We start from the raw sequence: 19845 nt of genomic DNA, 5'->3' as shown, positions 1-19845 counted from the left end.
AACTGGTAAGCTTTCCCAAATTGAACAATTGTTTAAACCTGTTAGTCTGTTTAAATCATAAATACAAGTAAAACCGGTTACATTCATAACCAAATATGACTTATAATCCGACAGGCGTTCCACTATGTGTATAATCTTACGTGATTAAACACGTATTATGTACTTAAAATCTAGTTAAAATCTCTACATTTACCCCAATGCCTGTAGAGATTAATTCTCCAATGATCGCCACATCTCTTGCTTGTTTCGCCCGGACAAAGTCGCGTACACTCTGACTCTGGTACTTGGGTTGCAGAATTAATCGTATTACCACAAAGGCAATGACTCCACGCCTAATTGCAATCAGATACAAATAAATATTGATTGCATTGCCGTTGACTACGAATAAACAATATAGAATTGTCTTAATATCTTACTGTTCAAAGGGATCACATCTGTTTCAGTTTTTATTAGTAAATGTACGCATGCTTAGATGATATATTTCTGCCAATGTTCAGATTAAAGACATTATCAAGGTGAAGTACGCGTATGGTATACTCTATACAATCACAATAATAATACAAAGTTTAAACACAAAAAGTACAACAAATAGGGAAAAAAAGGGATTAAACATAATATTATATAGTAAGTTTTGATTGCTAAAAGATTTTATTTATATTTTTGGATACCTTTGTATTGAGTTAATGTCTACGCTATACATTTCCTACGTTAAATATACAACCAACCTCCACTCCGAAAAACTTGTAGTTTCTGCAGTTGTTTGAACACTCGGTTGGTGAATTCGAATTAGAATGGTAATCATAATCTGCCAGGACTTGGTTTCCTCCGCTATCTTGATAACAGCCCATATAAATCATACCTGAAAATATATGTTTAATGATTCTTAATTCATCTATTAACGTATATGTGTGAAGCAAAATTGACAATATTATGTCATATATAATGGAAACATCGATTTTCTGAATTTTGTGTATTTATCATAAGTATGTAATACTAAATAATTTTCAGCCGATGAGCAAGTGTTATAAAGTCCGTAGGCACGATTAATATTCTGAATGGTAATTACGAATGTATTTTTTATGTTTTATGTAGAAATTGATATGATAAGTCATGCTTATTTTAATTAATAGGAATGATCGAACAATATACACATTAGGAGCGTTGTTTGGTAAATGTTGAATCATTGTGCACTATGTCATGTTACATTTTAGTCAAGCTAATCACCAAGTATCAATTTCTTTAGTTTAAACCTATTTATTTTAGCTCGATTGCATCGAAAGCCTTTGGCTTATTTAAACGCTCTGGAATCCCTTTCCTGGGCTTAGAACCAGTACTTGGTGTCTTTGGTGGTGATCTTAAGAACTCTCCCACGTCGGGGATCGAACCCGTGACCTCCCAGTCGCTAGGCGGATACCATATCCAATACATTACACCACGGCGACCGTTTTTAATTACTTTGGCCATGCACATACCAATCAAGGAGATTAAGAGCAGTTGTGTGACTTATAAAGACCATGATCCCCGTCGAACGTATTTTTACGTTATTTTTATTTTCAAAACTGCTTTACAAAACTATGAAGCTTTGTATATAGTAGAAAAAGGAACATAATTATATTGATAAATTAAAACACGACATAATTATATACATTAAGTACCATAACATACACCTTGGAGCTTTACAATCACCTGTCGCAACTAAACTACATAAAAATTAAATTAAACAATGTGTGTTTGTTCAACTCTAATTATTTTACTAAACCAACTACAGAACATTTACGAAATATACAGGTCCATATAACACAAATAGTATACGAACACGGATTCGTTTTAAGGACTGGCACTCAATTTTACAATGAGTAGCGTAATGATCGGAATTTAAGATAAGTAGGAATGTAAAAAAAAAACATATGTTAAAGTCAGCAGAACGCTATCAAATGGAAATGTATCAGTACAAAACCTAAATCAACAAACCTTCCAGGTTGCATAAATAAGCCTGTCATAGTAGATATAGAAAGTCACAGTTATTTTGGTTTTGACTTTGATTAAATAACAGAATTAGATTTATTCATAACATGTTTAAACCATCTGTTACGTAATACATTGATAAAAGTGGATCGACATCATCTGCGACGAATATTTCAAATGTAAAACAGTGTTGTACAACATACTTCAAATGTAAAACATTTTTGCGACATTGAACCTGAACAATTGTCATATAACAGACTTAAAATTAAAGACACTTTGGCATAACGAAATTGAACTTAATTTCCACGACCAACTTGTTTGTTGTAGCTATCAGATCCATAGGCAACCATTTAGTATAACAAATTCTAGCTCGAGTTCAACTAGCATATACATCGGATTCATTTAAATTGTAAATCGCGGGGCAGGCCCGTAAGGGCCTCGCAGCCCGCCGTATTTTTAATTACTGGACCGCAATATTTTACGATATCGAAAGTTACTGAATGTATCTAAACAATTAAAATATTTTGTGGAATTATTAATTAGCAGAATACAATCTCAATGAACATTTCATCGGACTTGTCATCCTATCGAATTATGTTACACATATGTTTAATCGCAATAAGTAGCATGCATAGCACACTTCTTTGGACGAAATACGGGAGTTATTTATCGAGTCCAAATTATTATATCAACAATTATAGCAATAGTGACGGCTGAAAAATGTGTTTAATTTAGAGAAAAGGTTAGTCGTACTCTATCAAAATTGCACTGCAAAGTGTAATGCTTATTCGGTTATCAAGTATTTAAGCCCATTCATTTCGCGTGGTAATGAGACGTTGTGTATGAAGCATGCTTTTTGCCTTTCAAATTTCAAAACTCAATAGTTCGCATTCGGAACAATCTTACATGCAATAATTATTTGAGCAATGTTAAACATATGGATATAACACTTGATGCATCAAAAAGATAGGTTAAACGTATTTTTATCATATCGCTGCATTGATATATGCCTGATATAACGTTGCAATATATATTTAGTTAAATCAGTTCAACAGGAAGCTATTATATCAGTCGACGATAGGAGGTAGATCATAACTCTCAGAATCAACTTTAAAATAATCATTTTTAGTAACAGTGAATCATATTCAACATAAAAACAAGTTGATACCAAGATGTAATATATTTTAAACACAATCTGCAACACAAACAGCAAAAAATTCTGTTTTACAAACATTAAGAGCAATTGCTCGTGGCGTCTTTATTAACACGTCAAACGACATAAATCATAGTATTTCCCGCTAAAAAAGCAACTTTATAGCGATTGTTTCATTATTTCTTGACGATTCGGGGACATGGAGCCTGAGGTATGATAAACAGGAAAACAGGTTACTGCCGGATCTTTTTAATAATATGTGTCGTGTTCTGAGACTTTTGGTACTTATTCGGCAAGCGTCATTATGAGAAAACTCATTCGAAATGACGTCGCTAAACTTGCGCTGAATTTTGTATAAATTGTCTAAGGTTGTCTGTGATTTTACCATTTATCTTATGTAAGTAATATAAATATTGGCATAGCCTAGTGAAAGAATTGTTTAGCAAACAAATAGTTGATTTTGACATTTTAATGTCAATTGGCTGAGTTATTACTTCACTTTAACCAATGTCGGCCACCGAATATTTATAGCCACACACAATTTTTCAACATATGTTGAGATACCGGTTTCAGCTCGATGCTAATAATACTGTTTGGATTGAACTCTTCTTTGAAAAGGTAGGTGTTATTCTTTAAATCAAATTCACTTTTTATGTTAAATGTCCAAAATATTTACAAAAAACAACATATTTACAACTGAAAACGAAAGTAAAAATGGCGACCCTGACTAGCAACAACCACCTATTTTTAATAGTTAAATATTATGTACAATTTTTTTTTTCTGAATCTGTGACTTGTGTGGAAAATAAAAATGTATAGTTTGACCATATAAACAGAAAACAAAAAAACAATTGACGGAATAGAAGTTGAGAAAAAAGGCTATATAAATTCTGCTGTATTTAATTTTGCATGAAAATCTGACCCCATATGTAATTTTAGTAATGTAAAACAGTGTGAACTAATACTAGTGCTTTATTTGTATGCCAGTTATGTATGAACAAATTCCAACTGTAACATTCAATCCAAGCTGTTGAACTAGTTTATTTGTCGCCTATCAAAGACCTTTGGGGCGTTTGGAAATATCAGAAAATATAGAAATAGCAGGAAAAACAATGATTAGTCTCATCATTTCAATAACTATCTTATAAATGATATTAGTTGCATCAATAAATATGTTTGAAGACACACAGCATACAATTATAGTAATAAATTAGTAATACACATGAGTGTATGGTTTACAAATGGTATTGCTTTTCCCCACCCACTACCAGCACAATAAGAGAAAAATATTGTGTGTTTTATCTCATGATTTTTAGCTTGTCTATGAAAATAAAAGCCTCATATCAATAATTCATAAATCTATTTTTTAACATAGTTAAGTTATTACCATCTCTATTTTTATAAGTTAACTGTTTACTCAATATTTGACACACTCTAGAACTATAATTACAAAGTCGAAACATGTGGTCCTGAAATAACGTACTAAAATGTTAATTTGAAAACAAGATGAGTTTGTGAAACCGCTACATACATTTGAATGCCAAACATGAAGTTGCTGTCTGCAATGGCTCAACAGAGCTCAAGTCTAGACAAAACTCAAAAGTTATGTCAATGCCAAAATGTTAAGTTGTTTAACAAACTGACAGACAGACAGACGGCACAAAACAATATGTTTCCCCCATGGGAAGGGACATACAAATGATGCTTTCTACGATAACAAATGGTTAATATGTTCTCAGATTTCTGGAGTACTTTAAGCGGATGCTACCTTTCTTATTTGCTTATGTCAGATTTTTGTTTTGTGTATGTGTATGGTTTTGTTTTATTAATATTAATTGACAACTTACTTTCATTACACGCTATTCCTTTCCATCCGTCTTTACAGCCACCATTTCCACATGCACCCGTAACATCGTCGCATGAACTCACACGGCAATGGCATTGCTTGGAACATTTAACACTGTAACTTCCGAGTGGGCAGCCTAAAAACGAAAACTAGTGGTGTATTCATAATTTGATAGTAAGAACATGTATACAATTTCGTCGTATGTTACAATTACTTGACACTGGCTTTAAAATACGTCTAATTACTTGAACGGACATTATTGAGAGATGAGCAAATGCAAATTGTCTTAATATATAAAATAAAAACCACTAATACCCAAATTTTGTTTAGATGATCACTGCATATTTACTTTATCTTTCAATGAAGTATACACATGAGTGCAACTGAGCGATTGTGCAATGCATTTAGATTGCACTATGAAAATAAGTCAACAGATGTCAACTATTTCCGTGTTTGTTCAATGTTTCTTATATGTGAATTTAACATTATTTTAATTAATACATTTTGTATATTCTATTGATTCGTGAAGAGCATTAATTAGTTTCTTTTTTATATACAGTAAATACGTCTATTTTTTAAGTGGTTTAGTGACCCAAATTTAATAAATCAATATTTCGTTTCTGACACAACCGGTTCATGCGTTGTAGGCATAATAGTTTAAAACTTAATCAGACAGGACAGATTGATAATGAATACGCACAAGTATGTGAGCGTGCTGACTACGCGCTTGTTATACGAAATTACAAGAGCTATTACATTTCCATTAAATGCTAGGTTATTCTCAATATACGTGCAATTAACAATCAGCGTTAAAGTCCGTTCTCGCTTGTGGGTAGATTATACAATAACAAAATACCAAATGGAAAGTAGTGGTTATCCCCGTAACCCGTACAAACTGTTATTTGCATGTAGGAGTTAGCCTTTTCTACGCATTTGTCACGTTTGAAGTAAATAGTTCATAACGAAGCGATTTGTCCCTAAATCTCATTAAAAAGGCGGTATGTTTAGACCAGTTAACGCCAAATGATTTTTTTTCACCTTAGTGAAAACTTGTTTCGCTAGTAGATACATGAGGTAATCATGTGACATAACGTTGTTTGTATCTGGGGATTAGTTAATTTCCACATTAATTAAATCAAATGTACTATGGTGATTCATTGTGCAATACTTTGCCAATTAGCTGCAATCTGATGATTAAACTAAAGATGTATCTATAATTTCCTCTTAAATTGATGCTGAGTATATGAAAAAAAAAACATTTCAAGAGATAGTTATAGACTTTCACGGCCAGTTTGAAAAAATGTATTTAGTTATACATATAAACAATATATATAAATGTATTACTATTTATAATTCAACGTCGCAAACATGCCTGTTACACATGTAAACTGGTAAGCTTTCCCAAATAGAACAATTGTTTAACCCTGTTAGACTGTTTAAATCATAAATACAAGTAAAAGCGGTTACATTCATAACCAAATATGACTTATAATCCGACAGGCGTTCCACTATGTGTATAATCTTACGTGATTAAACACGTATTAAGTACTTAAAATCTAGTTAAAATCTCTACATTTACCCCAATGCCTGTAGAGATTAATCCTCCAATGATCGCCACATCTCTTGCTTGTTTCGCCCGGACAAATTCGCGTACACTCTGACTCTGGTACTTGGGTTGCAGAATTAATCGTATTACCACAAAGGCAATGACTCCACGCCTAATTGCAATCAGATACAATTAAATATTGATAGCATTGCCGTTGACTACGAATAAGCAATATTAAATTGTCTTAATATCTTACTGTTCAAAGGGATCACATCTGTTTCAGTTTTTTATTAGTAAATGTACGCATGCTTAGATGACATATTTCTGCCAATCTTCAGGTTAAAGACAATATTAAGGTGCAGTACGCGTATGGTATACTTTATACAATCACAACAATAATACAAAGTTTAAACACAAAATGTACAACAAATAGGAAAACAAAGGGATTCGGATTAAACATAATATTATATAGTAAGTTTTCATTGCTAAAAGATTTTATTTATATTTTTGGATACCTTTGTATTGAGTTAATGTCTACGCTATACATTTCCTACGTTAAATATACAACCAACCTCCACTCCGAAAAACTTGTAGTTTCTGCAGTTGTTTGAACACTCGGTTGGTGAATTCGAATTAGAATGGTAATCATAATCTGCCAGGACTCGGTTTTCTTTGCTATCTTGATAACAGCCCATATAAATCATACCTGAAAATATATGTTTAATGATTCTTAATTCATCTATTAACGTATATGTGTGATGCATAATTGGCAATATTATGTCATATATAATGGAAACATCGATTTTCTGAATTTTATGTATTTATCATAAGTATGTTATGCCAAATAATTTTCGGCCAATGAGCAAGTGTTAGAAAGTCCGTAGGCACGGTTACTATTCTGAATGGTAATTACGAATGTATTTTTCATGTTTTATGTAGAAATAGATTAGATAAGTCATGCTTATTTTAATAAATAGGAATGATCGAACAATATACACATAAAGAGCGGTGTTTGGTAAATGTTGAATCATTGTGCACTAATGTCATGTTACATGTTAGTCAAGCTAACCACCAAGTATCAATTACTTTAGTTTAAACCTATTTATTTTAGCTCGATTGCATCGAAAGCCTTTGGCTTATATAAACGCTCTCGAATCCGTTTCCTGGGCATAGAACCAGTACTTGGTGTCTTTGGTGGTGATCTAAAGAACGCTCCCACGGTGGGGATCGAACCCTTGACCTCCCAGTCGCTAGGCGGACACCATATCCATTACACCACGGCGACCGTTTTTAATTACTTTGGCCATGCACATACCAATCAAGGAGATAAAGAGCAGTTGTGTGACTTATATAAAACAATGATCCCCGTCGAACGTATTTTTACGTTATTTTTATTTTCAAAACTGCTTTACAAAACTATGAAGCTCTGTATATAGTAGAAAAAGGAACATGTTTATATTGATAAATTAAAACACGACATAATGCTATACATCAAGTACCATAACATACACCTTGGAGCTTTACAATCACCTGTCGTAACTAAACTACATAAAAATTAAGTTAAACAATGTGTCTTTTTTCAACTCTAATTATTTTACCAAACTAACTACAGAACATTTACGAAATATACAGTTCTATATAACACAAAGAGTATACGAACACAGATTCGTTGTTAAGGACTGGCAATCAATTTTACAATGAGTAGCGTAATGATCGGAATTTAAGATAAGAAGGAAAGTATCGAAAAACCATATGTTGAAGTCAGCACAAAGCTATCAAATGGAAATGTATCAGTACAAAACCTAAATCAACCAACCGTCCAGGTTGCATGAATAAGCCTAGATATAGAAAGTCACAGTTATTTTGGTTTTGACTTGGATTAAAAAACGGAATTAAATTTTTTCATAACATGTTAAAACCATCTGTTACGTACTACATTGATTAAAGTGGATCGATATCATCTGCGACGAATATTTCAAATGTGAAACATTGTTTTACAATAGACTTCAAATGTAAAACATTTTTGCGACATTGAACCTGAACAATTGTCTTATAACAGACTAAACATTTAAGACAGTTTGGCGTTACGAAATTGAATCCAATTTCCACGACCAACATGTTTGTTGTAGCTATCAGATCCATAGGCAACCATTTAGTATAAAAAATTCTAGCTCGAGTTCAACTAGCGTATACAGCGTATTCATTTAAATTGTAAATCGCGGGGCAGGCCCGTAAGGGCCTCGCCGCCCGCCGTATGTTTAATTATTGAACTGCAATATTTTACGATATCGAAAGTTACTGAATGTATCTTAACAATTAAAATATTTTGTTGAATTATTAATTAGCAGAATAAAATCTCAATGAACATTTCATCGGACTTGTCATCCTATCGAATTAGGTTACACATATGTTTAATCGCAATACGTAGTATGCATAGCACACTTCTTTGGACGAAATACGGGAGTTATTTATCGAGTCCAAATTATTATATCAAAAATTATAGCAATAGTGACGGTTGAAAAATGTGTTTAATTTAGAGAAATTGTTTGCCGTACTCTTTCAAAATTGCACTGCAAAGTGTAATGCTTATTCGTTTATCAAGTATTAAAGCCCATTTATTTCGCGTGGTAATGAGACTTTGTACATGAAGCATGTTTTTTTGCCTGCTTTTAATCAGGACATGACATTCTGGAGAACTGTTATTTGGAGATAGGCTTTGTTAACGTCATATTTACCAAATTAAGAATTGCGTTTCAAATTTCAAAACTCAATAGTTTGCATTCGGAACAATCTTACATGCATTAATTATTTGAGCAATTTTAAACATATGGATATAACAATTGATGCATCAAAAAGATAGGTAAAATGTATTTTTATCATATCGCTGAATTGGTATCTGCCTGATATAACGTTGCAATATATATTTTGTTAAATCAGTTCAACAGGAAGCTATTATATCAGTCGACGATAGGAGGTAGATCATAACACTCAGAATCAACTTTAAAGTAATCATTTTTAGTAAAAGTTAATCATATTAAAAAAAAACAAGTTGATACCAAGATGTAATATATTTTAAACACAAACTGCAACACAAACGGCAAAAAACCTGTTTTACAAACATTAAGCGCAATTTCTCGTGGCGTCTTTATTAACACGTCAAACGACATAAATCATAGTATTTACCGCTAAATGTGCAACTTTATAGCGATTGTTTCATTATTTCTTTACGATTCGAGGACATAGAGCCTGGGGTATGATAAACAGAAAAACAGGTTACTGCCGGATCTTTTTTATAATATGTGTCGTGTTCTGAGACTGTTGGTACTAATTCGGCAAGCGTCATTATGAGAAAACTCATTCGAAATGACGTCGCTAAACTTGCGCTGAATTTTGTATAAATTGCCTTAGGTTGTCTGTAAGTAATATAAATATTGGCATAGCCTATTCCTTGAAAGAATTGTTTAGCAAACAAATAGTTGATTTTGACCTTTTAATGTCAATTGGCTGATTTATTACTTCCATTGTACCAATGTCGGCCACCGAATATTTATAGCCACACACAATTTTTCAACATATGTTGAGATACCGATTTCAGCTCGATGCTAATAATACTGTCTGGATTGAACTCTTCTTTGAAAAGGTAGGTGTTATTCTTTAAATCAAATTCATTTTTTATGTTAAATGTCCAAAATATTTACAAAAAACAACATATTTACAACTGAAAACGAAAGTAAAAATGGCGACCCTGACTAGCAACAACCACCTATTTTTAATAGTTAAATATTATGTACAAAACTTTTTTTCTGAATCTGTGACTTGTGTGGAAAATAAAAATGTATAGTTTGACCATATAAACAGAAAACAAAAAAACAAAGAAGTTGAGAAAAAAGGCTATATAAATTCTGCTGTATTTATTTTTGCATGAAAATCTGACCCCATATGTAATTTTAGCAATGTAAAACAGTGTGAACTAAAACTAGTGCTTTATTTGTATGCCAGTTATGTATGAACAAATTCCAACTGAAACATTCAATCCAAGCTGTTGAATTAGTTTATTTTTCGCCTATCAAAGATCTTTGGGGGGCGTGTGGAAATATCAGAAAATATAAAAATAGCAGGAAAAACAATGATTAGTCTCATCATTTCAATAACTATCTTATAAATGATATTAGTTGCATCAAGAAATATGTTTGAAGACACACAGCATACATATATACTAATAAATTAGTAATACACATGAGTATATGGTTTACAAATGGTATTGCTTTTCCCCACCCACTACCAGCACAATAGGAGAAAAATATTGTGTGTTTTTTTCTCATGATGTTTAGCTTGTCTATGAAAATAAAAGCCTCATATCAATAATTCATAAATCTATTTATTTAACATAGTTAAGTTATTACCATCTCTATTTTTATAAGTTTACTCAATTTTTGACACGAACTAGAACTATTATTACAAAGTCAAGACATGTGGTCCCGAAATAACGTACTAAAATGTTAATTTGAAAACAAGATGAGTTTGTGAAACCGCTACATACATTTGAATGCCAAACATGAAGTTGCTGTCTGCAATGGCTCAACAGAGCTCAAGTCTAGACAAAACTCAAATGTTATGTCAATGCCAAAATGTTTAAGTTGTTTAACAAACTGACAGACAGACAGACGGCACAAAACAATATGTTTCCCCCATGGGAAGGGACATACAAATGATGCTTTCTACGCTAACAAAGTTAAAGAAGTTAATCATTGTGATCGTTTAAAACACGGGTACGAACAATTTTTGGGATGAAAGTGGTCGGAATATATATACAATATTTTTCCAATAATATACACGTAGTAACAGTATTTGTTTATTGCAAGTGGTAAATTAATCTGATTTGAAACAAACTTGACATTGCAAATTAAATATTACCTCGAATACCTTGCAAAATGTGTGTTAATTTGCTGTGTTGCGCGCGTGAACTTTTGTTTTGGGAGCAGGTTACCTCCCTTCCGTGCAAGTTTTTTTCCTGCTTGTTTAACTTTCCGGTTTCGTTTTCATTGAATACGTCAACTATAACCACTTCCCTTTGCATGATTTAATATATTATCATTCGGAATAGTCGCATTTTGTCGCTGAAACGCGTAATAGTAAGTAGGGGTCTTGAGGTCAGTACTCATTTGCATATCTGAAAATTTTCTCCCCTGATTTCCGATGATGCGGTTGTTGCTACCTTGACATTTTCCAGTTCTTAATATTTGGTTTACATTTAGTTAATAAATGAAGTTTTTATTTGTTTTATTATAATTGATTGTGAAATTTCATCACTTAATCATTAATATTTCCCACCTAAATGTGTTTAAAAAAAAATACAGTTTTGTATTGGAGAAATTCCTATCAGGATATTCCCCTATACTCATTGTCTGTAACTGTATAAAAGTGAATGTGCAATTTGAATTTTATATTGCCATTTAGCAGCATAATGACCCTCAATTTGCTTAATTTAATAAAAACTGATTACATCTCATTTTTGTTTTACACAGAATAACATCAGCTGTCAGCTGGAAGATAAACAGCAAGACAGGATCAATGTGCAGAAGATGTCAAGGAATACTTGACCTTCTTGTTTCATAACCTATTGTATACCAATCCAACAGGAAACACTACGTCTCTCTTCTCAATGCCTGTGCTATAATAGGAAGAATAAGAATGATGTGCAAAAGGAACTATTCCCGTCTATTCCACTTGCAGATGTAGCTAGTCCAACAATATGTGATTAATAACGCATTTTACACCTAGTTGTTGTTGCATATTCAAATCATGAGCAGTCTATGATATTGTACTGCAACAATTGTAGATTTAAGAGTTAACTGCCTCAAGACCTGACTCATATTTATAAATTATGTTTTAATGAACAAGACATTTTACCTATACTCATTTTATTATGCAGTTTTTATAACTTTAATTCCATTCTTACATTATATGTCAACTTAAAACAACTGAATGCATTTTTAATTTTTACAATGGTAACCATTGTGACCACAAAGTTGTGATCATTTTCATGCAACTAACACATTGATGATTCCTGAATGTATTGTCGTTTAATAGGTTTTAAGATAGCCATGTGTAAATTAATTGTACAATTAAATGAACATTGAACAAATCTGAGAACATTATGTTTGTCTATGTATGTACTTAATTTAATGGGATCTGTTTCATTGCTTTAAAGATGTATATAATAATTGAATTACAATTAAATCTGAACAGCTAAGAGATTTAAAAAAACAACTTGTAATTACATTGATTTTGTTTACAAGATTAAATTAACATAATATTTAATGTTCAAGTCTTTTAAATACATTTTTTTATTTTCACATCTTTCAAATAATAATGTTGGGTATAGATCTTGGTTTCCTTGGTTACAGTACAATTAAAACATTGAGATTCTATGTAAACAATCACTGATGATTTTTTGGAAAACAGTAGATTCAAATTTTGAAATATGGTACAGTTTGTAAGACATATTTTGCAGTGTCATTTAATTTGTTAAAATTTGGTAGATGTAGGTAATCTTATCCGATCCAAATGTACTGCAAACGAACTTAGCGCAAATAACCACAAGAGTCTATATCTATTGAGATGACTTTGTACCTGCATTTAGTATGGAAGAATGTATATTTCAATATATCATTTATTTAACAAACAACAGTTAAAAAGTGATTGCAAACACAAAATTTCAATTGTTTGAATTATTTAAGGTGTTTTCGTGGTAACCAATATACATTTTATAATGTTTATTTTTTGTCCTTATTCTTGAGAAGTATTAAGTATATCAAACTATAAAACCATATGTTTCTGATTTATTTATGCACTTGACGACTTATTAAAAATGTATTAACATAATTGATTAACATAGATATAAATCAAGAATTTGAAATGTTTATTTTTGTGTTTTTGTGCATTTCTAAATCAGCCATTTTAACCTTAAACTGATAAATTTTGGAAACATCTTAATTTTAGCGTGTATACATGTAGCTTTCTGAATATGTAAATAAGTCATTTTGGTAAATGTATCCCCCGTTTTGACCAAAAATATCAGAACACATATATCAGGCAAGCCTCGCCGTTATATTATTCTAAGCCATGCCTGATATATCACAAAAACACAAGGCAGTAGCCTGTTATTCGCTATAAGATGGCCAAACTATGCTTATGAATATTTAACTACGTGAATGACCTGACAAGTGATATCGAAATAGCGATCCGTGGATCTGTGGATCTCGCCACCACGATGGAACGGACCTGTGCATGTAAATCATCAGAAACACGTAGAAGAAAAATAAATGTAATAAAAGAAAATCGAGAGGTTATGTAGATATGAAAAAGAGAACATTGTGATTAAGAACATTTTTTAATCGACGCACAAAGGGGAGCATTATAATAATGAGTATTGCCTTGTAAGGAAAATGTGTACGTCAGATTGAAACCCCTTTCACCAACGCCGGAGTCTGTAGAGAAGACAATACTGACAGAGTTCGACCGCGACTTAAATCCCATTGGTGGCGTTGTTCCGCAGAATTTCCCGACAGATGGATAGGAGGCGTTTGGTCCGTGGATAAAAATGTTGAAGTAAAATTGAATTATTATTTTGAAGATTCAACGTAAAATGCAGTTCAAAAAGACTGTATCATTTTCTTTTAATTCACCGAATTCAATTAAATTGTTTTGTGCAAACATAATTGTTTTCAAAATGAACATTAATACTGTTGGTCTCATTTATTTTTGAATAACCCTTGTTTATCAGCGCTTATAAAAAGCGTGATAAAATGTAAATAGTATTAATTGAAAATGCAATTGCTTACCCGGTGATAAAAAGTTCAAAACTTAAGGTAATTAATATGTAAATCGTGGTTAGAAAAACATTGTTTTAATTAAGCAAGCTAGTTTTTGTACGTTTTGCATGCCATTGGCGATTACGTCATATACATGAATACCTTTAAATGATTCTTTACTTTTTTAAAGACAATTCAAAAACCATGTTTGACATGGTTATTTGTAATAAATTAAAAACTGCATCTTAAGGTTAAATAACTTGTCAAATTGTTTAAATTCTAAACATACCAGAATAACACAACTGAATGTAACAGCCTTGCTAGGTTAGAAAAAAACACATGAATATTGTGTTTCTTTATAAACATTAAGATCAACATTAAACACAAAGGTTATACATATTTTACACAAACGTTTAATTTAACTTCTGTATGTTGAAAGCACCATTTGTTAAAATCAATTAATTAAAATATGACAATTCATTGAACACTTACAGCCCCCTAGTCCAACAGTGAAACAAATCGTATGCGCCCCCCCCCCCAGTTGAATGCTATATGGATCTGGAGCGAGAGACTAAAGTGTATACTGACTTCTGTAAGACTTATTAATAAATCTGCAATTTTGTTACATTGCATGCTCATTATAGTATCATTGTGGCTAAGGAACATATAATATATGTTGTATATAGCTTGGATATAGATTGTGTAATAAGTTTGCTAAAAAAGTTTCCATTCAATTTCGTGAATGTAAATAAAAAGTTCATGGTTGTTCATATTAGGTTTGCAACAAAATACCTGTAAATTGGTTTACCGCGGTACATTAAAATATATTGAGGATAACACATTCTATAATATATATCGTAACGTGGTACGGTTTTGTTGAATCGCATTTTTAATTAAAACTTCGTAAATAAGCTCTAGCCGAACTTGATTTGTTATTAGCAAAGCATATGAAACTAGCATCCATCCGTTTCTCTCTTTATTAAATTGATCAAGCGGAGTTTTAAACTTATTTGCAAACACATTCTTAAACAAACAAATACAATGCTTTTATTATGTAACTTCATTTTAGAAGCCCATTGAACGATTTATTGATTGATTAATTACAGAACAATAGTTTGCATTAGTAGGCGCTAAATTATTATGTATTTCGCACTATGCCATTACAAACATCAAAAGTAGAATGATCACATGTAAAATGTATAATAGGCTGTTTTGCTACTGTTGATACATGAAAACCATGTTTCTATTCAGGCCAAAATCCTTTTATAGATAATTGCTATGACAGCTTGCAAAAATAAATCTTATACTTTTTCATCAGCATGTTTAAGAAAAGAAACTCACAGAAAGAGTAAAGAAGCAGATTATACAATAAGAATAATAAAATCAGGTTACTCTCCGTTTCATATAAACTTTAAACATTATTTTTTCAATACGGGTTTTCTTTATCGCAATATATTGCAATACTGTTTATGCCGTATGTTTGCGCCCTTAGTGTATATATCATGTATGTTACTATATAGTCTTACAGTGCGATTCAATGACAATACTATGAGTCCAACTTGGATAATTATTATTCCAAGTATGTATTTACTTTGACTTACACTGCTTCGATTTAATTGAATGATTAAACCTTAACATGTCTACTTCGTCACTTGGAAAGACATGTAAACGGAAAGATAGTATACCGCATTCAAAAATGTACGTGTGTGTAAATTAATATGATCCAAGTTGCCAAATACTTTTTGTTGAAATTATCTTCACTTCAATAACATATAAACCTTCTATAACTGTTTCACTATTATAATTTTATCATGTCTTAAAGCGACGACAAATCAGTCAAATCGGTTTGGCTAAAGTAAATTAATATATTCTTTATTGGCTTAATTTTGCCAGTCATTCCATCAAGAAAACATTTATGTAAACAACAAATATAACAAAAGAAGATTTTATTTCAAAATCAGTAGGCCATAGGCCCATGTGAACATACATATATGTACATAAACATTAATAGCAAATCACGTGACACAATGAAAATAAAAAAGTTGTGTTGAAATAAATCAAGTACAAATAAATTTATAGGAATGAGTTGTGTTAAATAATTAAATATGACAAAGATTCCGATTAATAATACGAGCAGAGGCAAAAGGGGGGGGGTTATCGGAGAAAACGCAAATATTCAAAGAAGGTGTATATAATTATACATTATATGTATAAACAATATACATTTAGCAAATTATCTCGTTTTAACGAGGTGATGATTGTCAAGCGTAATTTAATCAATGATAAATCTTATTTAGTTGTTATATAAACGAGATCTAACATGAAATACCTTCAAACGAGCCGTTTTAGAGGCGAATAACTAAATCTATCTCTCTATTAAGTGGCATTTACAAATTTACTTTAAACATATTAACACGGATTGCATTTAAGGACGTTCACGGCAGTTGAGTTTTACGCAAATTTGTTTTGACTGTAACACCGGTTGCGCAATAAGTGTATGCTTTTTTGGATATTCGAATAAAAACGGGATGCATTGTCAATAAGGGAATGCTACCAAGAAATAACCTTTTATGAAGTTTAGAAAATTGATAAACAATGTGTAGCCCCTAAATAACACAGTAAGAATCAACCATCATTCCTGCGACTACAAAAACCTTTTTTTATCGCGTGTTTGTAACAACAAGCAAGAATCTCATTACGGAAAACAGTCAATACTTCCTTATAACTTAAAATGTTTGTGTCGCAAGAACGACCTTTAAACGGATAGCTTTTCTTCAAATTAAGCAATTTGTCATTGAATCATCATATATTAAAACCATGCCATCAAATTATATATAAAATCAAATAAAAATCGGTATGTGCGTTTTATGGTATGCTTAAAAATAAATCAGAAGACTTTAATTTCTCAAACAACGGCTTAAGATATCAAATTGTATGTAGAGTTGTTTGAGATAATTTACTACATAGACTATCTGATGAATTTAAATTTTTTATCCACGACGCTCGGATACTTCTGAACCATATGCGGATGTTGGTGCACCTTGCCGCACGTGAATATAAGACTTGCATTTTTGTTTTTAGCTTAACTTATTTCGCTCTGACCAATATTATTCCAAAAAATATCATTGCTTTTTTTGGTACGCAATTGATTAAAAAACACATTGATGTACACTAAGGCCTTGACAGGCCCGTCAATCGTTAAGCAAAGTATTTGAAGGTACGCCGGTAAGGCACCTGACACCTATTTATAATACACACATAACGTCATATTACACGAATGCAATGCAATCTAAATATTTCTACCTAAATATAGTGATTTTTTCTAGCAAATCCAATAATATTGTACTGCGTTTATATACATTATTTCATATGAATGATATGCCGTGAATTGGTGAAGTCATATCAAGAATCACAATTAATACCGTTGATTTGCCCCTTTAAGTGTATTGTATACGTATTGGTTTTAATTGAATACTTAATTAACCTAATGTAATGATCTTGATATACATCATTTATAATTTGTATATTCATTATATTCAAATCTACATTTGCATACAATAATACATTGGTAAAGTCATGTCAAGAATTTCAAAAAAAGTGGAATGTCCCTTTAAAAGTATTCAATTATCTTGTTTTTTGTTTGGTTCAGTATAAACTCATATTTGTTTGATCTTTCTACACATAATTTGTGTTGTCACTTAAATTTAAATCTTCTTTTGCATTGATTTACATACATAAAAACATTGGTCAAGTCATGTCAATAATTACACTCAATACCTTTGATATGCCCTTTTAATATATTGTATACATCTTGTTTTCAGTTCGTTACTGTATTATTCTTCTTTTACTCATCTTGCTACACATAATTTATGTTTTCATTTATATTTAAATCTACTTTTTCATTGGCAAACAGCAATACATGTAGTAGTATGTGTTTTGACCTGCACCATGTACATGGTTTTCACTGTGTTTTTAAACTGCATTTAAATACATGCAGTTAAACTGCATTTGTGAACAAACGACAACGGTGACCTATTGTTTTCTTTTTATATTTGTATTAATTTATAAGTCATTAAGCATTTAGGTAAATTTGGAAAAAATCTGGGAGGAGGAAGGCATGTTAAAATAAAAATGACTTTGATGCATTTTATTTATTTTCATATGTGAAATTTTGTTGTTTTTGTTGATGTTTAATAATTGATAAAAACATGAATGAATCGATTCATGTTTAAAAAAACTTAATTTACAGTCAAATTAAATCAGTAGTACATATTTTGTGAGAAATAAAGGTTGTTTTCAACACTGTTCTCATTAATTTACTCTAGTTTGTATGTTCTTACCTTATTGGTGAATTGTTCTTGTGCTGAAATATGCTTGTTGTTCAAAGGCGAATAAAAAATGAACAACAACGGTGACCCATGATTTTATTTTATTTTTCTATCCACAACATATGGTTCTACCTATATACCAAAAATTATCTAATTCTGGGTAATTCGATGACACCTTAACCACTAGCATATCGGGGGGCTTTATTAAGAATGTGTCTATCTAAAAAAAAAACTTTGGAATAATAGTACAAAACGCTTTATTGAAATGAAATTCAGTATTACTCATATTTACACCTAGCAATGAATATTATCGTGAATATGAATATTATTCATCATCATGAAAATGATACAAGTTCCAATAACAATCATGAAAGATGAAATCATACCTGCGACTTTGCGTGAATTTAAAAAAAATCCGAATAAAAACAAAGTTGTCGTTTGAAGTGTATACATTGTGAGAACATTACATTATGTTCTAGCGTTAATAACAATTAAATGTCTATTTATCAACTCAAATCTTAATACACATCATCATTATATTTAATATATTGCATCCATGAATGATCACGTAGAAATGTGCTGTCTAACACGATTATACAAATGATATGTAAATTGGCTGTGAGGCTAGATAGATGGCGCACGTGAGTGACTTCGGAAACGTATACTTTATAAATAGACGTGTGCATATAAAGGGATCTTTTCACGCTTTGGTAAATTGACAAAATTGAAAAAAGTTGTTTCAGATTCGTAAGTTTTCGTTTTAGTTATGATATTTGTGAGGAAACAGTAATACTGAACATTAACCATGCTCTAATATAGCCAATATATGCATCTTTTGACGATTTTAAATCCTAAAAATTATAAAGCGTTGCAACGCGAAACGATTGAATAATTTGGAGAGTTCTGTTTTTGTCGTTAAATTTTGTGAAACTACGAAGATTGCTTATATAAGGTATAAAATACGTCAAGAATGTGTACTCGGCGGAATAGCTCAGTAGGCTAAAGCGTTTTTACTTCAGGAATCTGGCAGGACTCCAGGGGTCACTGGTTCGAAACCTGCTCCGGGCAATGTTCTTTTCCTTTTTTAATTTTTTTTCTTGATTTTTTACTGGAGCTTTTACGATCCAATGTTTACATTTATCAATATAAAGCATTTAATGAATAAGTTAAAAAAAATGCCAAAATCTGTGAAA

At 31.4% G+C, this 19845-nt stretch overlaps 1 protein-coding gene across 7 annotated transcripts in view; it reads right to left on the bottom strand.

Moving 5' to 3' along the window:
* The window catches only part of LOC127846389 (uncharacterized), a 97798-nt gene extending 78572 nt beyond the window's left edge, over nt 1-19226 (bottom strand). For 6 of the 7 annotated variants that reach the window (XM_052377595.1, XM_052377596.1, XM_052377599.1 and 3 more), the window contains exons 1-6: nt 19039-19226; nt 7083-7216; nt 6544-6682; nt 4966-5100; nt 726-859; nt 194-332 (exon numbers count right to left, since the gene is read on the bottom strand). In XM_052377595.1, the coding sequence (XP_052233555.1) occupies nt 194-332; nt 726-859; nt 4966-5100; nt 6544-6682; nt 7083-7216; nt 19039-19105 (748 nt within the window). In that variant the 5' untranslated portion in view covers nt 19106-19226. The remainder of the gene's footprint in view (nt 1-193; nt 333-725; nt 860-4965; nt 5101-6543; nt 6683-7082; nt 7217-19038) is intronic. The other variant, XM_052377602.1, reaches the window with a different exon arrangement.
* Between the last annotated feature and the right edge of the window lie 619 nt (nt 19227-19845).

This window comes from Dreissena polymorpha, chromosome 9 (genome assembly GCF_020536995.1).
Source record: "Dreissena polymorpha isolate Duluth1 chromosome 9, UMN_Dpol_1.0, whole genome shotgun sequence".
Taxonomy (NCBI): Eukaryota; Metazoa; Mollusca; class Bivalvia; order Myida; family Dreissenidae; genus Dreissena; species Dreissena polymorpha.
The sequence above is the reverse complement of the archived record's forward strand: the minus strand, read 5'-3'. Positions and strand labels throughout refer to the sequence as shown.